General features: G+C 39.5%; 3 protein-coding genes across 10 annotated transcripts; 2 read left to right on the top strand and 1 right to left on the bottom strand.

Moving 5' to 3' along the window:
- The first annotated feature begins 492 nt into the window (after window positions 1–492).
- LOC126612563 (DUF724 domain-containing protein 3-like) lies at window positions 493–6,672 on the top strand. 5 transcript variants are annotated; one of them, XM_050281015.1, is made up of 10 exons: window positions 495–1,171; window positions 2,354–2,788; window positions 3,173–3,281; window positions 3,376–3,420; window positions 3,498–3,778; window positions 4,205–4,279; window positions 4,389–4,485; window positions 5,022–5,126; window positions 5,546–5,704; window positions 5,777–6,672. In XM_050281015.1, exons 1-10 carry the CDS (start codon window positions 701–703, stop codon window positions 6,463–6,465), a joined length of 2,466 nt encoding a protein of 821 aa, XP_050136972.1. In that variant the 5' UTR covers window positions 495–700; the 3' UTR covers window positions 6,466–6,672. The 5 variants fall into 5 exon arrangements, with proteins under 5 accessions (XP_050136974.1, XP_050136972.1, XP_050136973.1 ...); XM_050281014.1 differs by having other exon boundaries at window positions 497–1,171; window positions 3,170–3,281; XM_050281017.1 differs by lacking the exon at window positions 3,376–3,420 and having other exon boundaries at window positions 493–1,171.
- Window positions 6,673–6,942: 270 nt separating this feature from the next.
- Window positions 6,943–8,973, top strand: LOC126612565 (pentatricopeptide repeat-containing protein At4g16835, mitochondrial-like). Its single transcript, XM_050281023.1, has one exon. It carries the CDS (start codon window positions 7,324–7,326, stop codon window positions 8,851–8,853), a length of 1,530 nt encoding a protein of 509 aa, XP_050136980.1. The 5' UTR covers window positions 6,943–7,323; the 3' UTR covers window positions 8,854–8,973.
- On the bottom strand, window positions 8,918–13,345 carry LOC126612564 (probable pre-mRNA-splicing factor ATP-dependent RNA helicase DEAH2). Of its 4 annotated transcripts, XM_050281019.1 has the most exons (7): window positions 12,855–13,343; window positions 11,736–11,938; window positions 10,549–11,633; window positions 10,014–10,139; window positions 9,685–9,923; window positions 9,460–9,578; window positions 8,918–9,341 (listed from the first exon to the last, which is right to left on the bottom strand). In XM_050281019.1, the coding sequence occupies exons 1-7, from the start codon at window positions 13,149–13,151 to the stop codon at window positions 9,218–9,220; spliced, it is 2,193 nt and encodes a 730-aa protein (XP_050136976.1). In that variant the 5' UTR covers window positions 13,152–13,343; the 3' UTR covers window positions 8,918–9,217. The 4 variants fall into 4 exon arrangements, with proteins under 4 accessions (XP_050136976.1, XP_050136977.1, XP_050136979.1 ...); XM_050281020.1 differs by lacking the exons at window positions 8,918–9,341; window positions 9,460–9,578; window positions 9,685–9,923 and having other exon boundaries at window positions 10,016–10,239; window positions 12,855–13,345; XM_050281022.1 differs by lacking the exons at window positions 8,918–9,341; window positions 9,460–9,578; window positions 9,685–9,923 and having other exon boundaries at window positions 10,016–10,231; window positions 12,855–13,345.
- Window positions 13,346–19,588: the final 6,243 nt, after the last annotated feature.

Here is a 19,588-nt window from a genome sequence, read left to right as displayed (position 1 = left end):
CAACATGCGCAAGCCAAAGAAAATGAGTGTTGAGAAATATGAAGTTGGGGTGCACTGGTGTATAATTTGGTACCATAATTAGTCCGCTAAAAGATAAACTTTGAAGACTTCGCCCACTCGCAACTTTAAACCAGAATGAATATCATAGTTACCACGCATTATGCATGTGTTGAAACTTAAGTCAGATTTATGAGATTTCGTTCACGCGTAAACGGTGACTCTGTCAGATAAGTGTATATGAAATTTACCACACGGCGTAAATGCACATTACAATTGAAACTCGAATTAGATTCCCAAATCAAAAAATTTCAAAATCTCCACTCATACATAAACGAATAAGTATATACGAAACTTACTGTTCATCGTACATTCATCTAACAATTAGAAATCGCTCACTCACACACTGAGACTATATTTAGCAACTTCTTTTAAGGGAAAGAAAATCTTGATGAGAGAAAATGTTAACCTGGATTTGTGCAGTCTCTCCCCTCGTAATCAGTGTGTTTATCTAAAGGGTCACTCAAAAGCAAAAGCAGTTTATTAAACAGAGCTGCTGTAAATCTTGGTAACAGTGTTTATCTCTCACCGTGCCAGGATTGACCGTTCAAGATTGGGAAAGAAAGTAGGTATATTACCCTACGGCTCTTACCCACAGCACCTAGAAAAAGAAACCTAGTTTAGGGTCTACCACTCAACGACAATGGCGGGTTCGGAGGGGAGAGAAGAAGAGCAGCAGCAGCTCCAATTGTTCGGCGTGGGCTCAGAAGTAGAAGTGAGGACCGACGAGGAAGGGTTCAAAGGCGCCTTGTTCAGAGCCACCATTGTCACAAGCCCCACAAACTCCGCCTCAAAGAAGAGGAAAAGGGCGTTGGTCGAGTACAAGAACTTGGTCACGGAAGACGGGTCTAAGCAGCTCAAGGAGTACGTCGATTCGGAGCACCTGAGGCCCACGCCGCCGCAGCTCGCTGACCGGAATTTTGAGGAGGGAGATGTGGTGGATGCGGATTACAGAGATGGGTGGTGGACTGGGGTCGTAGGGAAGGTTGTCGAGAACAATTCCAAGTACAGCGTCGTCTTCGACAACCCTCCGGATTTGATCGAATTTCAGAAAGACCGTCTCAGATTGCATCAAGATTGGGTTAATGGCGAATGGGTTCGGCCCAATAAGCAGGTAATTGCTAATTCTTTCTTTCCTTATTTCCCCTCTTGATGCCGTTAATTTGTCTCCTAATCATCTGCTGTTTTCATACTTTGGTGCATTATTATGGTTTTTTCGATATCTGTGAGTGTGTGCTGAACAGTTCTTGGATGGCAGCATTGTTGTGCTCATGCATGTAAAGGGTGCACGTTGCTCTCAAGTCCAAAATTTTCGTTCACGAGACCAATTTGTCATGGAATTTGATCTATGCGTTCGACACTTATGTGTTCGAAACTTATGGGTCTATGCAATGCAGTTATCTGAATGGGAAGTAACTGCATTGATCTTCCCCCTTTCTTGTTTCTAGTGAGTTCTTTTTAGGGAACTTTAACGAAAAACTCCTGATACTGTTCACTTTATTGGTTTCTTAACGAAAAGCTTCTTGTTTCTAGTGAGTTCTTTTTTATTGGTTTCTTAACTCAGTTAACAAGTAAATGCAGTTGTTTGTGGGTTGCATAGGCTTGTGTGTTCGTGAATTTATCGTTGGCGGCTAAGAATTGCAAATATGTGTTATGGGTTAATTTTCTGGAAAATTTAGTTGATGCTTGGTTCCCTGCAATTGTTGTAAAAGAAAATGAGGATAATACCTTTCTGGTGAAGTATGATGATTCAGATGCTAGGGTTCAGGAAGATACTGTAAATTTTCAGTATGTTCACCCTCCCTCGTATGTTATTTTTCTAGGCGGGCTGGTGTCATTTCCATCCAATGCCCTAGCTGAGAGGATGAGGATGTGCACCGCAATTTTAAGCATAGGATTAAAAATATGGATCTAGTTTCCTAGAGATAAGATGGCAAATGGTTGGTGCATCGAACGTATAATGCCCTTTCTATTTAATGTTTCCATTACGGAAAGGTTCAATATCTCTCCTGGAAAAGAGGAGAAGAGACCGGGGGGTTATCGATATCTCCATTAAGGAAAGGTTCAATATCACTCTGCATACAATGGAAAAAGAGCCTTTTTTTACTTTTTAACATATGGAATGATGCCTCCTGTAGCATACGAACCTAATGTACAGTAATCACTTGTGTCTTGGTTAATGGTCATGAAGTATGCCAATGCAAAATACTTAGTTCTTGATTTAGTTGAAGTTTAGCCAGTGCACCCAGAGAATATATTTATTTGTTGGTAACTAATTAATTTAATTTCGTTCCAGGAAGTATTGGCTGCTTCAGATACTCCACAAGAATTAGAGCATTTGTTGCCTGCTCAAAAAGATTCTAACAATCTTGAAGTGGCTACTAAACTAGAAAATTTGAGTGCTGCAGAGGAGAATCCTGAATCAACCAATTCAGGGAAGAATTTAATGGAGCAGCCAAGTTATCCACGAAGCGTCAAGGACAAAAAGATGTTAGCCCGTAATGGTAGTGCTACAGACTCGCGTCCGGTTAAAAAGTTGAAAGACGACAAAGCAGCCGAGCCTATATTATCCATTACAGCACGTCAATTGAGGAAAACGCCTGACAATAAAGAAATGCCCCAGGAATTACCTCAACTGAGCACAGGAGTTAGGGGAACAAGACGCACACGGAAACCTGTTGTACGCCATCAGTTTATTAAAACAGAGAGCCTGCTCGGGAAAAATAATGTTGTGAGTTGAATGTCTTTTCTTAACCTTTATTTGGTTGTATCATTCATGTGATGCAACTTGCCATTCGTGACATAATGTTTGTGGGTTCCATGAAATTGGCATAATGTTTGTGGGTTCCATGAAGTCGGTAACACACATAGAGGATGCGCACATGCACACACATTTTTTTTGTGCCTAAATGATTGTTTACAGTGACTAGTAGCAATGCTATGTAAACATGAAATAGATAGGAACAAAAAAAGATTCTGAGTAAACCACATTTAATGGAATGTTGTCCTACATCCCCTTCCCTGATGGGCAATGATGAAAGTCACCATTTTGGTTTTGATTTCCCATGAACCACTGTTTAGGAATTAAGATCAACATATTTTTTATGTGTAGAAGACTAAGCAAGAGACTGACGGTGAAGTGAATAGCCAGTGGATTCATCCCGTAGCAAGTAAAGGAAGGCGCACAAAATCTCAAACTGGAAGTCGATTGATCCCAGAAGCAGGTAAAAGAGAAAAAACAAAGGTACATATGTCGGTCAGTAGACCATGCACTGATTAGGCTTCTTATGAAAGAATCTGGTTCTTCATGATTTTCAGGGTATGTCTGTGCCCTGCCTAGCCAAAAGAGAGAGAAAGAAAAGGGTATATATGTTCATCAATAGACCCTGCACTGATTTAGTTTCCTATTTGAGAGTAATTTGGTTATTAATGATATTCAGATAAGGAAGCGTGTGCAAGTGTTTCTTTGGCTGGACAAAATGTTCAGAATGAGGGTAATATTAAAGAAACTGAAGTGCCTCAAACTATCTGGTCAACAACTAAGGGCAAGGAAGTTACACTGGCTGAAAAACCGGCTCAGCTACCTGATCAAGAGTTGCAAGTGAAAGATCAGAAAAAGAGTGCAAATGATCCTGCAAAACCAGCTCAGCTACCTGATCAAGAGTTGCAGGTGAAGGATCAGAAGAAGAGTGCAAATGATCCTGCAAATGAAAAGAGCATGGTAGGCAATATACAAAAAATTGATACATATTAGTCAGCAGAAGGTTTAGGAGTAATGAGTAGTTTTAATCAAACTGCTTGGTGGGTTCTCCCAGAAAGCTAGAACTTCACTGTTCCCTTTTAAAAAAAAATGGAACTCATTTGATGTGATTAGCCGTGTAACTTCTTGTAGGCAAAGTGATTGTTGAGTCGTCCTTAGCTTGACAAAACTTGATTTGATGACTCAATTCACCAATTACTAAAGAGAAAAGGGTATAAATGAAGTAAAGAAAAAAAAAACTTGTTTCATACGAATGAAGTTTCTATTTAATTATTTATCTAATATCTCATTCAAGTTTGTCAAATGAGGAACCTAAGTCATTAGGGATTTTTAAGCTATCAACATGGCAACATTGGTTATTTTCTAAAATAAGCTATTAACACCCAGGTTATGTCAGCTGAACTTGGCAGTGATTCAATTTTGGCTAACCTGCTCCGTAGCCTGGTTACTTTTCCAGACATGGTATAATCATGGAGTGAGAGGTCCTCAGTGAAAAGTTATCTCTTGTGTACTTCTATTTGCTTTTCCACTCAATGGTATTGCCTATGGATGTTTGCCTGTACTTGAGCAGGAGTTTAAGCAGCAACAAGCTGGAGGAAGTAGTCATAAAAGAAAGAGAGGCAGGCCTCGAAAGTTAGCGGTTGTAAGGTCACGAGCTTCAGACGGAGGTAAAATGTCCTTAAAACTAAATTCATTGTCTGATATTTTAGATTCGGTCAAGTCCATTGCTTTTCAATGTATTTCAGTTGTGTCCCTTTGGTTTTAATTGAACATTATCAACCATTTAATTATCTTATTTGTGTCAATGTGGTTCTTCTGGTTAATTTAATCCTACATTTTGCAATTGGAGAGAATGATTCGGGTGCAAATGCGATCCTATGTGAGCCTCAAGTTGTATCGGAGTCATGCAGATGCTTGTCTAACATCCTATCAAGTTATTAGAAGTGGATGGATGGACAATCACTAGGGAAATATTGAACAGTTATTTTTATTTTCTCAAATGATATAAGTACCAAGTTGCGATATAATGACCTACTCAAATATGAGTTTAACCAGAGTTATCCTCCTTATACTGCCATGCTACAAGTGGGGATGTATATATAGATAACATTGCTCAAGTTGAAATGAGATGGAACAAATTTGGCCAGCTTATCCCTAAAAGAAAAAAGTTGTTACTTTGACCAATGAACCTTTTGAACTGCAGTTAAGGGGCAGAATATGTCAGGAAATGTTGCTGACAAAAATGATAAGAATGATCAGACGCCTGAGGAAGCAGCTTTGCATGTGCTGAGGGGGATGGATTCTACAGGTTTGAGATTGTACAACTTGATTTCGTTTTAAGCCTATCAGTGAGGAAATTTTAACATTTTCATTGATGGGAACAATAAAGTTAATAAAAAAACAACATATAACTACATAAGCAGCACAGTTACTCTTCCCTACTAGGGATAACTGAGAATGTTGTATAATTTTTAGTTAAGCAACTTGTAAAGCATTAAGGAAAGACATGAAGCAAACCAGAATTTGAAATAATTACCGGAAGTTTGAGACTTGGAAAAGAATTGTGCACACAATTTAATTGTTCAACAAGGTGGTCTAGCTAAACATTTTTCTATTTTCTGTGTAACAACTTTCTCAGTGAGAATTAAAGCCAAAGTAGTTCTATTTATTCTATTGACCTTGTTTCCCCCTCCCTTTTAACTGGAACACTTTCTGGAATTTGTTTAGCTGCAAAAGATGCCTCTAAAAGAAAAACAGCCGATTTTCCTGGAAGGTGCAAAATAAAAGAAGCTGCACCGATAGCATCTGATAATCCAGATGATGATGATAAACCTCTATCCATGTGGTTTGGGGGCATGCAGCTTTCTGCGTATGTTGGTGAATCAAGTAAGCTGCTTCATATATTAGTTATTTTTCTGTTATAGTAATTAGTTTGACTGTATGTGTTCTTCTTTCTAGGACCATCCCCTGATGCAAATGTCAACCAGCATAGTGATAGACAAGAACCAGTTGAGGTAGCTAGCGAATCTCCTGCAGTTGATGCAATCAGTGGCAGCGGGCCATATGAGGAGCAAGGGTTGCCTTTTGTTAAGAGCTCCCCTGTGTGGAAGACAATTGAAACATTGGAAGTATTCAGGCTTTTCCCCCAAAATCCTCATTTCCGACCTCTGGTTGAATGCAAAGAGGAATACCGCGAGGGTTCAGCAATTGGAAACATGATAACCTTTTCCAGTCTGGCGGATAAAATATCCAGGCTGCAGTTCGACGACCATCAAAGTGTTTTTGATAGCATTTTGGAGAGTCTTGTTGACTTGGAAAATTATGGATTCAATGTTACAATTCTACGCAGGCGGGTGAATGATCTGCTGTCTGTTAAGGACAAGCAAGGGCGGTTTCAGGTCGAGTCAAAGGATGCTGAACAGAAGATCATGGAGCATTCTCGTGAGAAGAACAAACTTGTCGAAGAGGCTGACTATATTGCGAAGAAAATAATTGAGTTGCAGGACAAACATGCATCAATCAAGTCAGAAGTGGAGGCCAAAGAACATGTGATTGCTAGATTGCGAATGTCTTTTGATGCCATGAATGAAGGCATTCAGAGCGCTCGGAGTGATTTTGAAAAGCTAGCTTTGGCTCCCATGAATTAGGCCGCGCACAGCTCACAACGCACAACGGGAGTGGTTAAACTTTGCTTCTCAGATTAGGCATGTAATGCTTAGGTATCGATTCGGACAATTGCTCTATTTGTATTAGGGATGTTGAGTTGCATTGTGGATTGTACCGATCATTTATATTTTACATGTTGCCTGGATTCTCCGGGCGAATAAAAACGCGGGTTTTATTCTGCTTTTCGATTCTCATTTCTCCTTAACGTACTTTGGGAGTCCTGGGGAGCAAGAGTCTTATTGCTCTCCTCTTTAGTTCAATTCAAGTGTTCCTTTATCGCCTATATGAGGAGAAATTCAAAGGCCTGATACCGGATTACGTGTTTGGGCGGATTTAGACACAAAAACCACCCCATGACCCACCACCCTGTAACTTGAGACCCACCACTACCCAATGTAATGACTTCACCCCCTCGTACACCACTCACTCTTTATACGCCGGACCTAAAATCTTCTTCTACGAGAAATTTAAAATCTCACTTAGGGTTAACATTAGTAAAACGCATATCGGGCCATGTAATGCATGTCGAAGATTTCATTACTGGCATATGTTATAGCTTATGCCATGGTTAATTAATTTAACTTTTATTTTATTTTATCGTAAAATAAAATTTGTAAAACTTGAATTAATTTGTCATTATATTATCGTAAAATATTATAGCTTATGTCATGGTCAATTAATTGTAATTTCACCTTTCTACAATCTTTGGATTAAATTCTCACTTCAATCTTATCCATTGGATTATTTCACTTCAACATGGTACGTGATGAACTAATTTCAGCGCATGTTTTTCCGAAAGTTGGAGAATTTGATCCGAGCATATTAGCTTACTACGCGTGATGCGCAGGTTAGACAAAACCTCGCTCCTAACAAACTACCGCCAGCTTTGTACGCTTCCGGCAGCCAGTCTCCCTGCATCCTATAACATTCTGTCATGTAACAGAAAGATTGCAGAGTGCGTGAGAAATGACCAAACGCCAAGTGCACAGGACCTGTTCGATCAAATGCCCGTGAGAGACGTCGTTTCGTGGAACACCATGTTGTCGGGTTTGCAGAAGGCCAAAAACCCACACGGAGTTAATCGATGTTTCTTGCAAATGACAAGAGATGGATTCAGACCAAACGAGTACACTGTCTCGATAGTACTCAACGCGTTTTTGGGCACAGCGTTTAATGTTTTGGTCTCGCAGGTTCATGCCGTTGTAGTCCGCTTGGCGCTCAACTCGAGTGTGTTTGTTGGGTCAGCGCTGATGAAAGGGTACGCAAATGCGGGCAATCGGGTAGCTTTGAGCGGAGTGTTTGATGAGATTTCAGTGAAGGATGTCTCGTCTTGGAACGCTTTGGTTTCGAGTTACATGGAATTGGGGTGCATCCATGAGGCTCAGACAGTTTTTGATGGGATGTTGGAAAGGAACGTTGTTTCGTGGACTAGTCTGGTGAATGGTTATATCAGCAATAAGAGGGTTAACAAAGCTCGCTCTGTTTTCGACAAGATGAGTGAAAAGAATGTGGTTTCATGGACTGTTATGATCAGTGGGTACGTGAGAAGCCATAAATTTGTGGATGCTTTGGATCTTTTCCTCTTAATGTTGAAATCGGGGACTCGGCCAAACCATTTTACCTTTTCAAGCGTGTTGGATGCATGTGCTGGTTGTTCTTCACTTGTCTTGGGACAGCAAGTTCACTCGAGCATCTTAAAGTTCGGTGTGCCAGAGGACGTCATCATGTCAACCTCACTTGTTGACATGTACGCAAAATGTGGAGACATTGGCGCGGCACTATGCATTTTCAGATCAATGCCAAGGAAAAACCTGGTGACATGGAATTCGATAATAGGAGGTTATGCCAGGCACGGACTCGCTACAAGAGCATTGGAGGAGTTTCAGAGCATGACCGAGTGCGGTTGTAGGCCTGACGAAGTAACGTTTGTAAACCTGTTATCGGCTTGTGGGCATGGCGGGATGGTTGAAAAAGGCAAAATCCTATTTAACTCCATGAAAGCAAAGTTCGGAGTTGAACCAAAGGTCGAGCACTATGCTTGCATGGTTGACCTATATGGGAGAGCAGGTGAGCTAGAGGAAGCCGAGAAGTTGATACAAGGGATGCCATTTCAGCCGGATGTGGTGGTTTGGGTCGCATTGCTTGGTGCATGTGGCTTGCATTCAAGTCTCGAACTTGGCGAGTTGGCTGCTACAGAAATTGACAAACTGGGACATGCCCATCCCGCAAGATATTCGACGCTTTCAAAGATTCACGGCGAAAGAGGAGCATGGAACAGCGTCCAAGAGTTTAGGAAGACGATGCAAGAGAAAGGCATTCGAAAGCAGAACGCCGGTAGCTGGGTCGAATCTCCACAAGGAATGAGATGAACAGATTCATGAAACTGACCAAAACACATTGAGATTACGAGGTCCGATTTACCCTACCACAACATTTACGCTTGGAAAATAGACCTTCATTGATTAAAATCAAAATATAACCTTGTGTAATACCGTCACATCCATGATCAAATGACAATCGTGAGTACGATACAAAACTATAGATAGACTACGAAAACTAAATTCAAGAAAAATGGTACAGAGACAATGCAAGGCCTTTCCCCAATTACAGTGACAACTGGGATGCTCAAAGAAGCAAATTGCTGAAATCTGATCATTTCAACCAGCTCTCAACGCTTGCTCCTTTGTTTCTCGGAATAATTCCGCACTTTCCGAAGATTCAGGGCCAAGAGCTTCATTTTCGGTTTTTGTTCTCATCCTTGTCCTCCCGCTTCCTGTATAGCTTCTCAAGAACACGCTTGGCCTCACACTGGGGAAAATTCGCCAAGTCATAGTAGTGGGGTGCTATATCGACCAGCCTGTAGGCATGTAATATGGAAGATTAGAAACAGATATACTCGAGAGAATAGGGACACAGTTTAAATTCGGGTATTTGGAAAATATTGAAAGAAACTAGAGGGGGAGAGAGAGACTAACCACTCCCCACGAACATCCGTCACTGTACGGATAAAATTCCTGCTTGTCAAAACATACTCGTTGTAGATCACCCATTCTGGCTTGTGGTCCAAGCAATTCGACGGATGCAAATGCACCACCTGCGAACAAAGATCATACATATAAGAGGCGGGCACAAACACTGATAAGGGTAAAAAGGGAAATATCATATGGCCTATATGGAAAGTAAAGAGTAAATTTACGTACTTGGTTATCTTTCACTGTCAGATAGTGTCCAGTACGTTCCAGATGAGCCACCTGCATGAAATATCCAGCTAGCATGGCCTTCCTTATGTTGATGTAGTAGTCACGACTATTGAATTCAGTACTGCATAGCTTGAGGTTAAACCGGGCCATAATGCGCACTAGCTGCTGCCTGACGTTGTCTGCAGACTTCAATGCCCTCTGATTCACAAAGTTCTCATAGCACCATGACGGATCCTCATCTACACACCATTCAGAAATAAATTTTAATACCAAGACACCGGATGATCAACTTCAAATCAGTAATGAAACAAACAGATACATGTACTTACTATTTTGCTTGTATGCATGATACACATTCAGAAGTGTGAGATGATCTCCATCAATGTGCCCGAACCTAGCTTTTGCTTCGTCAGCAGCTTTTTGAGCCTCCCTAGGCCGGACAAAGCAATTGGGTACTAAGAAATAAATTGGTTATCACAGAGGAGGCCCATGGAACGTTAGCAGATGCATAGAGGCGAGACGACACCATTTGCTTCATGAGATAATACTGAGAAACTGCAACTATATGCATCAGCAATTACTTAAAAATCCATAGGTACATGCCAACCGGGGGCATGGAACCCAGACAAGACAGTTGCTGATGACAACCTAATTTGACACAGTACTAATTCAACCACATGCATAAGCATTAGCATGCAGATTTTAGTTAAGATAGTGTGTGCACAAAAGAAAATGTCTGTACACATAACAGACTCAAAGGCATGCAATCAAGAATCATGCAGCCCAACCTTATCTACTTTGATGTAGATAAGAGCCTAGACAGACACAACTGAGAAAGCAATGACAAAATAGAAAATAAAGTACCTGAGAGCATGGCAGATACTGACAAAATTTCATTTGAGCAGTTGAACTCAGGGCTGACTACGAGCATCTTTGACATCTGAGGATCCAACGGGAACTCACTCATAATCTCCCCTAGCTTGGTCAAGTTACCTTCATCATCCAATGCTCCCAAATAATTCAAGACCTCTAGTGCTCTCATCAATGTCTCAGGAGCAGGGGGATCCATAAAATCAAAATGAACCAGATCATCTATTCCTAGTTTCTTCAAAGTAAGAACTGTATTTGCAAGGTTTGATCTCAAAATTTCTGGATACGTTTGCGGTTGAAGATCATTATTGAAACTTTTCTCAGTATAAAGTCTGAAACATTTTCCTGGCTGAGTTCTTCCAGCACGACCTGACCTCTGATGTGCACTTGCCTTGGAAATTGGAGATACCAACAAGGATTCAACACGCACTCTTGGGTTATAGACTTTTTGTTTAGCAAATCCGGGATCAATAACATAAACAATTCCATCAATAGTCAGAGAAGTTTCTGCAATATTTGTTGACACCACGATCTTCCTTCCAGGAATTCCACCTTCTTTTATGGGAGGAGGAGCAGGATCAAATATTTTCTGCTGCATAGCTGGAGGTAGAGTTGAATACAGAGGCACCACTTTCACAGGACCAACCTGGTCACCCAGATTTCCGACTTCCTTGTTTATTTTGCGGCATGCATCTTCTATCTCCTCCTCTCCTGTTAGAAAAACAAGTATATCTCCTGGGGTCTCATACATATGAATCTGCACAACTGTTCGAATTGCTGCTTCCAGATAATCCCTTTCAGGTTCCTCAGTGTAAAAAATTTCCACCGGATGAAGCCTTCCAGGAACTTTCATGAGTGGCGCACCACTGAAATAACCCTGAAACTTTTCAGCTTCAAGTGTAGCACTCATCACAACCACCTTCAAATCAGGTCTGTTTCTCAACACTTCCTTCAAAAGCCCAAACAGAACATCTGTGGCTAAAGTTCTTTCGTGAGCTTCATCAAGAATTACCACGCTGTATCTTTCTAGAAGTGGATCAGTCATTGCTTCTCTTAAAAGCATTCCATCGGTGAGATACCTGCCACACAAAATGCATAACCTGTAAGTAACATGTCTTTCCCTAGGGTCTGAGCAGAAATGATACAGCAATAGAAAAGAGCAGAAAAGGTGTTGAGCTTACTTCAACACAGTTCTGGCACTGCTGCAGTCTTCAAAACGGATGCTATAACCAACTTCTTCTCCAATGGTTACATCCATCTCTTCAGCAACACGACGGGATACTGACATTGCAGCCACTCTACGTGGTTGGGTACACGCAACCATCATCTTCTTGCGTTTATCGGAAGATTCTGAATGGACAGCTTCCAAAACAAATTGAGGAATCTGTAAAAGAGAAGTACATAGACAATTGCCATTGTCAGACAATTTCAACAATTCTCATTCTTTACATGACCTTCAGCAAGAACGATACAGAGGAGAAGATAAAATAATCTCACAATCAACTTTCTAACAGGTTTATAGAGCATAATCTATGATTTATAAAGCCCTATCCCACATTCACCCAGATTTTGTGTTGTGGTGTATCCAGGAAGACCAGAAAAAGCATGGCTAGGCCCCATCTAGTTCTACCATAATTTTGGCTTTGGTCCTAATGTTACCAGAAAAAAAAATATAAAGTGTCCAGTTTCTTTAAATTTCCAGTAGGCACCTAGTTGTGTTGAGAAAGTGGCACGAAATATAAAGTTCAACCAAATCGTTTATACAGGGCCTATAATTACATACGTTTACATTCTAATTAGTTAATGGCACTGCCATAAATGATATTATGGTACTCGGCCAAGGGTGACAAATGTGGTTCAGAAAAATTGTAGAGGTGCATCGGGTAATATCGACCCCCAATACAGAATTAATTCCCATATGCATCATTACGGTGTAAAACACAAGACCGCTATTTAAGCTTAACCATTGTTGCATAGCTTGACAACTGGATTTAAAAAGCAATGCACAAATAATTTGGACTACAGGGGTTTTAAATATGCCACTGTATTCTCCCTCTCAACACCACAAAAAGCTACAATATTTCAAATTAACAAGAAGGGAAAAGCATAACCCTATTGCAATTTTGCAAAAAATCAAAACATGTAAGGCCATTGTTTATGGAGTTTCTAATCAACAAAACATTATTTTTTTGATAATATGCATTACAAAGTTCGAATTTTTATTCAGCTTCTAATTCCATTACATATTTCATGCTACAAAATAGACGAAAAATACAGTAACAAAGTTTGAAGAAACGAACCTGAGTGGTTTTACCGCTACCCGTTTCACCAACCAAAATGAGAGACTGGCTGGCCTTGAAAGCTTGCAAGAACTCCTCTTTCTGGTGCCAAACAGGCAACGTCTTCCTCTTTTCAAGGATCTCATAGTACCTCTGAGAGTACGGCTTCCCGGTCCACCGATTGATAAGACTGTTCACAGCGTTTTGGTTGGCAGCAGCTCCTCCGCTGCCGTTCGATTTGTTCATCTTCGCCGATGTGATGGAAGCCTCGTCCACCACGTCGAACAAGCTGACCTTCCTCTTCCTCTCCGTACCCATCAATCAAAAACCCTAACGGCGGCAAAAACGCCCCAAAATCCTATCACTTGGATCCTAAAAAGGTCGGATAGGATCCGAAGAGAGAGGCTTTCCTTTCCGATTTACGATTTAGCCCTAAATTTCGTAAACCCTAGAAGATGGAAGAAGATTGAGGATTTTGGAGAGAGAGAGAGGGGTGCTAGGGCTTTGGCGCTGCGCAATATTATAGGTGGTGAAATTTCAGAATTACGATTGAATCCCTTCCTCCCTCCCTTGTTGCAGGCCAGGAAATGGATACCTTACAATTTCAGTTTGGGCCGGCCTTAAGTCGGAGGCCCAATCACTGCATTTGTAATACTGTGAGGCCTAATCAAAATTTGGATTTCTTTAGACACCCAAACCGCTGTTAACAATATATCAAACTACCCTTTATATTTGTTTTAGCGTATTCATTTTGTTCATTTGAGACCTTAGGGAAAAAAGTTGATAAATTAAAAACGAAAAGGAGTGGCGGTTGAGCCACCCATCCCCCACCTAGATTTGTAAACAGGTCGGATTTGGATCAGATCATCTTTGATTCATACTCGGATCTATTATTGAAAGTCACAACACCTGTTTCCACCATGTTAGTCACATGTCATTTGCATAGGAAATGGCACATTTAACATTTCCATTAGATTTAGCAATAGATTCAGTGACATTAGGGCAAACAGTTTGTCTGTAAAGTATCAGCAACACTTAGTTTTACTGATTGAAATTTTTGTTTTACAATTTCTAAATGTTTGTCACATTTTCAGGTCCTTGATTATGTTTCACTGGTTCAGAAGGTTATGCTTCCCGACGAGTTGGTTGATCATCACACTCTTAACACTTGATCAGGTGCGATAACGGATATCAATTTAAAATGTCATGTAGCAAGCCATTTGAATTTCCAAGCTGTATCATTCCCTTAAAAGTGAACTGCAGACTAAAACTCAGAATGTTATTGTAGTTAAAGTAATAATCCCTGAGACACTTCTTCATATATATACTCTATATACTAGTATCGCAGCTCTGCATACATAGTACCTCGTTTTGTAGTATGACATTTCAAACGTTTCACCGATCCGTCGTGGTGATTTTGCTGTATCGGTGCAGAAGAAGCAGAATACAGTGACGATCAAAAGAAAGAGAGAACTAGCAGCCCGTGGTCGTCATGATCCTTGTGTTGTTCCGCGAGGTGCATCTGTGAATGATATGTGAACTCTCATGCATCATTCTCTATGTACATTCTTTTTTTTCTGCATAGCGGTCCTTCCAGTTGCAAATTACAACTGACCAAACCATAGTGAATTTCGAATTCATTTTCCTTTCTTTTATGCTATAAGATATATTTCATCTAAAAAGAAGAGACGGATCCTTGAGGAATGTGCATTGGTCTTCTATGGTATTTAATAGAAAAATTTGCATTAATCAAATCCGTCATCTTCGTGTTCATAACTTCATACTTTCACCTTTCGTCCCTGATTACATATGTTTTACATGGTGGAACGGCGCAGTTTTGCCAATGATGGAAGCTGCAATAGCCCTTGTGCTCGTGGACCAACTAATGGAAGATTATGCAGTGTCATATGTTTCCTATCAGTCCTGACCTACAAGACCCTGTGCCGCAGCCAAAGATTGCAGCGGAGGCAGCTGCTCTGCACATTTGCAAGTCGACAACCTCTCCGTAGAATTACATGCGTTTTTAACCGTGCAGTGAAAATTCGTTTGTTCTTTGCTGGTCCTAATTGTCCTGACTGCCACCCACATTAAAATATTTCATACGAATAAAGTTAATCTCACTAAACAGGCTTCTATCTTCACTAATGAACTAAATATTAATGGACAAAGACTGCAATCAAACTAGTGCCGTTGGATCATAGGTGATCATGTAGTTGGATGGAAGGAAGAAAAAATCGATAATATCAGCGATATTTCGCCGATATTATCGTTTTTTTGGAGTTCCGAAATTTTTTTAACTATCCAACCTATTTTCGTTAAAATATCACGATATTATTAATAATATCCAAAATATTACGATATTTTTAAAATTATCGATAATATCACAATATTTTATTAAAAAAATACTTAAATATGTTAAGTAAAATCAACACATACTTCACTTGATCATGGCCCAAAGACCAAACATGCTTTGGATATCTCAACAGGGGAGTGTGGTTTTTATAGGAAAAATGGCTTGCTCACTTCCTTGCATGGGCGATGTGGGACTCGCCTAATGGGAGAAAAAATCAAAATTTCGGCCGAAATTTTACACCCACTTTAAACGGTCATAACTTTGTCAAAACTCAACAAAATCAAGCAAGACAAAAACGAAAGTTGTAGCCCTCGAAGAGACGAAGAGAATGGTACCTCAAACGACGTCTGAATCGTCGTGTTTTGGCCGGAAAAGGCCTCGAAAGTCACTGAGGTCGCCGAAAACTGGGTAAGATTCAAATGAGTATAACTTTTTCAATACTCAACGAAATTGAGTGAAACAAAAAGGAAAGTTGTACTACTCGACGAGACGAAGAGATTGATACCTTGCAAACCGGCCAACTCGCAGTGGTTTGGCCGGAAATTGCCTCGAAAGATACTGAGGTCGCCGGAAACTGGGTAAGATTCAAATGAGTATAACTTTTTCAATACGCAACGAAATTGAGTGAAATAAAAAGGAAAGTTGTAGCCCTCGAAGAGACGAAGAGAATGGTACCTCACACGACATCTGACTCATTGTGGTTTGGCCGAAAATTGCCTCGAAAGCTACTGAGGTCGCCGGAAACTGGGTAAGATTCAAATGAGTATAACTTTTTCAATACGCAACGAAATTGAGTGAAACAAAAAGGAAAGTTGTAGCCCTCGAAGAGACGAAGAGATTGATACCTTGCACGCCGCCCAAAATTCAATTGACACAATCCTGGCTTCCAAAATTCAATACTTTTACTTTATATCAACTTGAAAAAACATAATCGGCATCCAAATTAAAGTTTAGTCTTATTCAATGTATTGATTTTCAATTGTTAATTGATATACTATAATTTGGAACTTCAACGCCTAGACGCATGCTTATGTGTAAGAAATTTAAATTGTCAAATTCGGCACATTATTCTTCATCATTTTATTCACTCCCTTTTTTTTTTTTAATATCCTAAATAAAACCTCCAAATATTGTACTAATTAATTATATATAAATGATTATGGTGTGTTTAAACTTCTTTCATTAATTACTACATATTTTCTACACTCACAATGTTTGCCAGCTCGCTATATAATCAACTTAAATCAGTTAAATTCATCATGCAATGCATTTCCTTCCAATTTTTTGTGATAAACTAATAGATAATTGACTAAATAAACATCCTACAAAGTTTCATTAAAAATTTCCAAGTTTTTCTTACAATTTCCGTGGTTTCCATGTAATTTTTATCGATATCGATATTATCCCGATATTTCCGTGTTTTCGGACTACCGATATTTCCGATATTACCGATATTTTCTTCCTTGGATGGAACTAAGAGGTTTCTCTATAAAATAAACCGGGGGTGCAGCGAAGAAAAAAGGTGTGCAAAACTCGATTTCCTTATGCACACGGTAAGAGAAATTTTATTTAAACTCATGCAACCTCTTTTTACACCCAACTTAAAATTTTGAATGTTAATTGTCTATTTTACCCTATTGCATAATTACTATTAAGTACAAAATGAAATTAATAATAAAACTTAAATTTATCAATAAACCCAAACACTATAATTAAACCCTACTAGCTAAAACCCTAGAAAACCGAAGAAGGTGAAGCAAGTGTCTCTTCTCTTCCCCAGTGCTTGCACATTTTGTAGTAGATAGAAGAGAAAGAAGAAGAACCCAGGTACCAAATCCTGCTCACCTTTTTTTATTGAATTGCATCTTTCTCTATATTTTTTTGGTTAATTTGTCCCTTTTTTTCTGTAAAGGGTTTTACTTACGTCGAATAACAATACGAACTGATCATTCTTGTCTGACATATGCTTCGTCAAACAGCAATACGAACCGATCATTATTTGTTTATCTTACTTTCATTTTGGCTAAAACCCTAATAGCTCTCATAGAGAAAAATAAATTTTTCTATTGATGGATGATGATTTTGAAGTTTTGAATCCTCCAATCAAGATATGACTCAATTTATGAATTTTTTGTTCGTTCGATATCAATTTTTTAGAATTTAGAAGATGAGTATTTTGGTTATAATTTTTTTTCAATCAATCCTAGATGGTTTGTTTATCTTTCTGCAACAATAAATTGATGCAATCGGTTTCCCTGTCCATCTGCACTCCAAAGAACCTTATTCCGTTTGGTGCTTCTGTGTTTTTATATTTTTTTTTCTTCTCTGTTGGTATAGTTTGACTACACCCCAAAATCATGGCATCACTATTGGCGCAAACTAAGAGTCCAAATACGAATTCTGCAACCCAAAAGTCTTACTTGCAGATATTTTTTTTTTCTTCTCTATCAGGCCAAAATCATGGCATCGGTTGCTTCTTCTTTTTTATATTATATTTTTTTCTTCTCTGTCAACCCAAAATGATGGCATCAGTTGCTTCTTCTTTTTTATATTATATATTTTTCTTCTCTGTCAACAAAAAATGATGGCATCAGTTGCTTCTTCTTTTTTATATTATTATTTTTTCTTCCCAGTCAACCCAAAATCATGGCATCGTCTTACTTGCAAATATTGCAAGGATTGCTTCTTCTGTTTTTATGTTTTTTTTTTCTTCTCCGTTGGTGTAGTCTGACTACACCCCAAACACCAGTTACATCAATGTAGCTACTTGTCCATTTGTTTTTAATCATAACATGAAGGTTTTTTATTGTAATCATAATTTTGTCATTTATTTTTTAGCAACAAGAATTCAATGATGCCTCTGATCGAGGCAACGAGGTTGGACAAGAATGTGTGGTGGATTGTACTGATCAATTTACAACTTATGAGGTATAGTTTGTATGCGGAGATTGAGCGAGCACTTGATTATTTTGAAGATGGTTTTGCACCAGAGTATAGTTGGTTGACCATGCCAGATATGGGGCATATAATTGCAACATGTTATAACGTGGTTTTGATACACTTGAGCATGACACAATGCATTACGTTTCTTCCATACTCTAGAATCATCATCTCAATCAGGTGATACTAACCTACATGAGGTTGCCATTGGTTATCTAACTGAAGATCATTTTTTTATCCAGGTATAAGATATGTTTTTTCTTTTTACATATGTATTTATTTTATCATATTTGATAACTCTAAATTGATTGATGACTTTGTGTATTGTAGGTACATTTGTGTGAAGGTCGCCCTATGCCACCAGTTTCTACCATGTGGCACAAAAAGAGTCAAATGAGCAATGATATTAGGGTGAAAAACTTGTACTCAAAATACTAGGGGCGTGTGGATCAATTCAAGCAACTTCGAGGGCTAGTGAATGGAGCCACTAATGATGTTGTGGATCTTGAAGATGATTAAAACATGGTTTTTCTTCTTGTAAAGACTATTGGTAAACTCTATTCTCCGTTTGAAATTAAATCTCATTCTACTTACTAAAACGTGAATGTGAAATTCGTACAATTCAATCATCTTCCTCTGCCCCGGCTAACACAAGAAAGCTCTGATCGTCATCAACTGTGATTTTAATTTTAAATTCATTTGTGAGGCCGGCAAGGAGCCAGGCATGGCAATGATGGCATGCCATGTATAGAAATTTTTCTCAAGAGTTTGGTTTCGAACTTTTAATCTGATCTGATGAGAGCTTAATTGCGGCCACAATCATCAAAACACGAAAATAAAGCAACATCATTTGTATTTACAAGTCTATTTACAAATAAAGTTCGACGCTGATGAACTAGCAATCACAAAGGTGACTAACTGACCTCAAGCTCCTCGTCAAGCATGTGCAATCAAAACAACATGAAGGACTTTTTCATTGTCGAAGGGCAAGCTCGCATACTCCCTAGCAAACCCCTCTGCAATTTCCATGGCAAGCTCACCATTCACAGCCCGGCAATACATATACAACACCGTATTCGCAGCAGCATTGTAGAGCATCAACAGCACGAGAAAAGTTGCAGTCACCACAATTTGCACCACCACAAGCGCCCAGCTCTTCCACCCATTAGTATCCCCCTTCAAATCCAATGCCGAAACCTAACTGCAGAACCCCAAAACCCCTACGAAAAACCCCGAAAAACATCAGCAAGCACAATGTCACCCCTCTCATTCCCTTGATCAAATTCGCACTTCGAGTCAAAGATTCAAACCCCCATTTCGATTCCAGCACAACAACCACACCTATTTCTCCCAAACCCGCTTATAACGCTTGTCCATGAAACCACGTCCCTTTCTAACATGCTTTCAAATAGCAAACCAGCAGAACCCATATCCCCATTCTTCCCAAACCCATCAATCATCG

The sequence above is a fragment of the Malus sylvestris genome, chromosome 17 (genome assembly GCF_916048215.2).
Source record: "Malus sylvestris chromosome 17, drMalSylv7.2, whole genome shotgun sequence".
Classification (NCBI taxonomy): Eukaryota; Viridiplantae; Streptophyta; class Magnoliopsida; order Rosales; family Rosaceae; genus Malus; species Malus sylvestris.
The sequence above is the reverse complement of the archived record's forward strand: the minus strand, read 5'-3'. Positions and strand labels throughout refer to the sequence as shown.